The sequence below is a fragment of the Hetaerina americana genome, unplaced genomic scaffold (genome assembly GCF_022747635.1).
Source record: "Hetaerina americana unplaced genomic scaffold, ioHetAmer1.1.p SCAF_7, whole genome shotgun sequence".
NCBI classification, from domain to species: domain Eukaryota; kingdom Metazoa; phylum Arthropoda; class Insecta; order Odonata; family Calopterygidae; genus Hetaerina; species Hetaerina americana.
In genome coordinates this window covers 31,010,246-31,016,191 of record NW_027287316.1, presented here as the reverse complement: position 1 = coordinate 31,016,191, position 5,946 = coordinate 31,010,246, and the positions used below count along the sequence as shown (strand labels likewise).

Sequence of the window (5,946 nt, the reverse complement as noted above, 5' to 3'; positions counted from 1 at the left end):
CACGGCAACCATTGAGGTTTTTTGTTTTATCGGTGTTATTTAAATTATCATGTTCAACTTAAACACAATAAAGAACGCTCCCAAGCCGCTGAACGTTATTCTACGATTTTGTAATTATGCTTACCGAGTACACATGCTCATATTGACCCGCCAAACACCTCATCCCTTCCGTTTTAAATTTTATCGTATAGGTGGCGACACAACGTTTGCCCTTGTCGAAGGACACGAGTTCAATTTTATAATTTCATTGCCCACCCTTTTCATTCATTCAAAGGCACTCTCCGCGGCTGAAGTAAGTAATCATCCGAAAATATGGCAGGCAGAAAGTTTTTCGTCGGAGGAAACTGGAAAATGAATGGCAATAAAGCCGAAATTAATGGAATAATTGATTTTTTGACCAAAGGACCTTTGGATCCCAACGTTGGTATGTACTATTCCGAAAATTTTTGCCGACATTCGTCCCTTCACCTTCTTAATTATATCTTTATTTGGTTTCAGAGGTTGTAGTTGGAGTACCTGCTATTTATTTAGATTATACCAGATCGAAATTACCGAGAGCCATTGGTGTTGCTGCCCAAAATTGTTATAAAGTCGCGAAAGGAGCATTTACAGGTGAAAAAAACTATTAATATACACTCATACTTTTATAGTTTCTTGTACATGCATAGTACATTTTGTATATCCTTGTACTTAAATTGACATTCATATCACTTTTCCTCTATTAGCTCTTTACATTATTATTTCCAGGGGAAAACAGTACGGCAATGATCTTGGACGTTGGTGCTGACTGGGTTATCATTGGTCATTCGGAAAGGAGAAATGTTTTCGGTGAAAATGATGAGGTACCTGTCTACCATTTTAAGTTAAAATAGTGAAAATTAATACTCCCTCGTGTTTCATTAGTCTTGTATCGCTAATGTATATCTTAAATTCAGGGGAAATACTTGGAGGAACCAGATGATTTAATAATAAAATATGAACAATCGCATTATTTAAGTGTTGACGCAAATGAAACTTCAAGCCAAGCATGCACCATTTCCCAAATATTTCAAAGACAGTGATTTTCACTTCTCGTTTAGTATCCAGATAAAAATTCTTTACTGGAAAAGAATGTAATAGCACACACTAAATGGTCTATATGTGTGATAAATGAGATAAATGTTTTCCACCCAATCAGAAAGACGAACTGTGTATAACTGTCTATCTAAAGAATGTGGGCCTCCATACTCCCTTTGGAAAGCTGAAATTGTCGACTGAAATTTGTACGAATTTACTGTTACAGGGTTCTTTATGTAGGTGTATTACTTTCTGATGTACACTTGATAACTGAAGTAGAATTTCATTGTTTTTAATGTTGATACCTTATGTATAATGAATGGGTCTTCATTAGCTTTTAGTTCCAATGAAAGTTAGATGATAGGTTAAAAATATTATTATAGAGGGCAAATTAAGATTTTTTTAGTTCAGTGCATCATGTTAAGTTTGTTGCCCCTTTAACCTTCTTGATGTGAAGGTCAGTTTTCAAGGTCAATAAGCTATGATGTGAATATTTATATCCCGGTACATTTCGAGGCGAAAGTATGTTTTTATCATAGTTTTAATGATGAATATATTCTTAAAGTTAATGCTTTCTGTTATTTCATCGACATTACTGATTCAAAGAATATGACATTGGTATTGTTTAGCCATTTGATGAAACTCTTGTATTATACTTTGGTATCCTTTAAGTTCATTCTTACCAGTGGCACTTGTTACGTTGAACTCAAGTAGTTTCAAACGTTTATCTAGGCTTTGGAATGTTTAATTTTCCCTTGATTTCATTTGAAATAAATCAAAATTTGACAAATCCTTAATGAATCTGTGAATTATGTGGTATATTCGAGTGGAAAATTGAATATTTTTTTGAGTTCAGTAAATATTATTGTCTATGATTAGTCTTGAAATTATTTGACGTGTTTTTTCAATGCTATAAAGTTTTTTTTCCGTGCAAGGAATGAATTCATGATTAATTGAAATTAATATTCTAGCTAGTTGGTGAAAAAGTAAGACATGCCTTGGAGAGTGGACTGAGTGTCATTGCATGCATCGGTGAGACATTAGATGAACGTGAAGGTGGGCGCACAGAAGAAGTTGTGTTCAGGCAGACGGCAGCCATCTCAAAAGCCATTGGCCAAGGTTCCTGGGATAAAGTCGTTTTGGCTTATGAACCAGTGTGGGCCATTGGAACTGGCAAGACAGCCACACCAGAGCAGGTGATTTTTATTTTTACCGATACTAGCTTGAATGGCTCCAAGAGGCAAAAGAATCTCTAAGTGTATTTTTTAAATGAAGATATATAGCATACTTCTTAAGAAAACTTTAAAATTACATATATTGGAATTTATTTATCCATTAAATTAGTAAGTTGGTCTGCGTGTATATTTATGTTTGCATTCAATTGAGACCTCCGCATAAATTGAATTGTGAATCCCATGTGATTTTTTTCAAAGACTCAAAGCTTAATCAAGATTCTGGCTGAGGTTAACTATTGATCAAATAATGGAGTACAGAATATTGACTGAATAACTTTACCTAATGATTGAAGAGGTACAGTCTGGTCCACAGTTCCAATATAGAGGGGAGTTAATAAATAATAAGATGACAGAAGTATCAAAGCAATAAATCTAAACTATTTATTTTGCTATTGCTGATCAAGGGGACATGGTAGTCCAGTGGTTAGTGTGTTGGACTGTTGACTGGGGGGCTTGGGTTTGATTCGAGGTCTCGTGTCGAGTCACCTTCACCCAAACTGTGTAATTTTTTGGGTACTAGATCCTTCTTGGGAATCATAGGTGGAACAGGGAACAAAGTTGCTCCCCCCCCTTACCCTGATGTGTCAATTTCACATGCTATTGTGCTCAACACAAAGCTGGGTGAGCTCTACCCTTACCTATCAAACCAACCTTTATTTTTAAAGCCATTGGTTTGGTATTGTTAGTCCGTGTGTGGAAATGGAATACTAAATAGTATACCAAAATGCAACTGCAGTGTTATGAGGGTTAAGTTTGAAAAAAATTAAGTAGGGGCAACTTAAATCATTGTCATTGCACCACATCATTCAGTAAAATTTCTGGCTGCTCACAGTATAGAATATACATCAACGTAGAGCGCTAAAGGAAAAATGTGGACACTTTGCAAACAGACTGGGTGACAGTGCTAGGAATATTTTCGCCAGGAACATGTTCAGCATCTGCCTAGGCAAATAATTGGACTCCTGAGCTTAGAGGTTGTTTTCTCCAGCTCAAATCCTGTCTCTTGTTCTTTCATCATAGCAAGGAAGGACTTTGAAGGGATTCCCACTCTCTTATTATTTTAGTTTCCATATAGGTAGGTATATTCCAGTCATTCAAAATTATAAAATTATCGATCGTGACAACTTATCTAATCTTATAGATTCCTTTATTAGTATGTGTGTCACTGTAGGCCTGATAAGACAAATGGGACAAATACTCACAGATTAATGGGGCATGCAATCTGAGAGGAAGAAAATAAGGGATTAAAATTGTAACCTGTGTATCATGAGCTCTCATGTTGTTCTGAAAGGGAATTTAACATCATTCTATAAAGTAAACCAAATGAAAGACCATTAAGATAATAGGATAGGTGAAGAAAAACACCAGCATGTATTGCTACCCTGTGCTTATTGGGGATGAATATGAATTGCTCCTCAGGATCACACTGCTAGAAATTTTGGGACTCTTCTGGGATTGGGTTTTTTACTTTGCAATTTTATGAATTTTCGAATCTAGTATTAGCATTTGTAAATAGAATATTGTTGTTGACTATGACAATCTCTTTATTACATACATCGTAACAGGCTCAGGAAGTCCATGATCAACTGAGGAAATGGTTGGCCAAAGAAGTGAATAGTGGTGTGTCTGAGAAGACAAGAATTCTCTATGGAGGCTCTGTGACTGCTGGAAACTGCAAGGAATTGGCAAAAAAGCAGGACATTGATGGATTCCTTGTTGGAGGAGCTTCTCTGAAGCCGGAATTTGTTAACATCATAAATGCCAAGCAGTAAATTAAGTAATGGTGGAATATCTTGCTGGTGTGATATGTCATTCATTTAGAAATGGTGTGTTTAGAACCTGGAGAAAAGCGGTGGATGAACAAGGCAATTTGAATTATTTATGTTGATAAAATTTGGCTATGTTATTTTTTTGGAGTATTTTACATGTACATATTGAAACATTTATGCATTTGTTAAAATTGTTGATTTATTTGGAGCTATAATGTGTTTTGAAAATATATCCATATGGTTTTATTGATACAATAGAATATCAATTTTAATTAATTTAATGCAAATTTTCAAGTGATCCTGCTGTATTACTTCCTTACGGAATTATTATTGGAAATTTTGTCATTCTGGTTTAAAGATTGGGTTTCCAGGAGAAACATCCATTTTTATGGAAGCCTGTATCAATAGTTAAAGGAGAAAGAAATTTCAGATTTGTTGGATCTTGAATGGTCTGCTGAATTTCAAAATGAATAAATCTGAAATGAATGTTCCCATGGCCTAGCATCATCCTGTTCAATTTTATGTGAAATAGAGAATGCTCTGATTTACTGTTTCTTTTTGTTATTGTTGACCTAGCATATTAAATCACAACCTGTGTTATGATTGAATGTGCATGGTGGTCACTAGAAATTTTGGAAGATAGTCCTTGATGTTGAGAGGGCAATTCCCTTCTATTACTACAAAAGGAGAGGCGTTCCAAACCTCAACTTAAAAGATACTCTTAGTCTGTGTTCATGGCATCTAAATGTTGAATATGAAATATTATTACAACTGCTAATAAGCAACAAGAATTTTCGATTTTTGTAATAAGATTCATACTTACTACTACGAGATTTATTTGTTGAGATGTGCCATCAACAAAGAGGAAGTTATGAAAAATAGCCAAACACTTCTGTCTTTACTAGTTTATTCCTGAAATGGGAGCCGTTCAAGGAAATATGGGGGATTGATATGGGAAGTGCGATTCGATCCTAAGCATGTGGGTTGACTGGGTTGTCACACTGATAAGAATTTAATTTTGCATAGTTCTCACAAAGGAAAAAATTTGCATCCTGTGGAGAGACATACGGTGGAGCAAAATTTGGTATTTCATCATTAATGTATTAAAATTGGAATCAATTGATGCAAACTGTCTTCACTAGCTGGGAATCAAAGGTGACCATCTTCAATTTTCATTTATCTTTTGATTTTTAATCTAATGTTTAATTTGATTCATTTTTACCAATCTAACTATTTAGACATCTCTGCCGTTAATAGTTGACTCAGCGTTAACTTCATTGCATTAAACATTTCCTCTTTATACTACTGGGCATTGCCTCTTATGCTTCTCACTTAAATTTGCTGTATGAATTGTGTGATTTATAATAGGGGAGGAGGAATACTGATATAATGCAACATTAGAGATTTCTGTTGTACTAATGCATTTTCTCAGTTATTTTCTTTACCGTTGTTCTAGAGAGATAAAGAATGTATACATGACTTGTATACAACTACAGTACCCATTTGATGGTGAAAAATTTTTCTTGATTTTTTATCATTTTAGCTTTTATGGTCCTAAGCAGTATGAAAATCAAAGACTCTCCTGTATTTGTTAAATTTGAAATGGCATAAATTGAGAAATAATACTTTGTGTGGAGTATAATTGAGAAATATGATTTATGATGGTGAAAGTGAAGGTGTTGTTGTGTAGGAAGGCCAATGAAATAATGAAAGGTGTTAATGATTGTCATGCATGACTGTTATTTCAGGTTTTAAATCCTAGCTTCACATAATGTAAACAAGCATAATGTCAAGGTTGCCACATGAAAAAGTATTCATTTACTCATGTGGATACCTCTTGAGGAACTGCCAAGCATAAATAATATCTAGTAAGTCCAAACGTTACA

The 5,946-nt window shown here is 34.6% G+C and overlaps 1 protein-coding gene across 1 annotated transcript; it reads left to right on the top strand.

Annotated features, from left to right (window-relative positions):
• Positions 1–206: 206 nt before the first annotated feature.
• On the top strand, positions 207–4,608 carry Tpi (triose phosphate isomerase). The gene is made up of 5 exons (XM_071594904.1): positions 207–424; positions 499–612; positions 748–842; positions 2,028–2,252; positions 3,857–4,608. Exons 1-5 carry the CDS (start codon positions 313–315, stop codon positions 4,061–4,063), a joined length of 753 nt encoding a protein of 250 aa, XP_071451005.1. The 5' UTR covers positions 207–312; the 3' UTR covers positions 4,064–4,608.
• The last annotated feature ends 1,338 nt before the right edge of the window (positions 4,609–5,946 follow it).

Excerpts from the sequence above, each read along its gene's own strand:
- Tpi (XM_071594904.1), top strand. The coding sequence starts at position 313 with ATGGCAGGCAGAAAGTTTTTCGTCGGAGGAAACTGGAAAATGAATGGC. Across the intron at positions 613-747 it reads CGCGAAAGGAGCATTTACAG|GGGAAAACAGTACGGCAATG; the intron begins GTGAAAAAAACT and ends TATTATTTCCAG. Across the intron at positions 843-2,027 it reads TTTTCGGTGAAAATGATGAG|CTAGTTGGTGAAAAAGTAAG; the intron begins GTACCTGTCTAC and ends TTAATATTCTAG.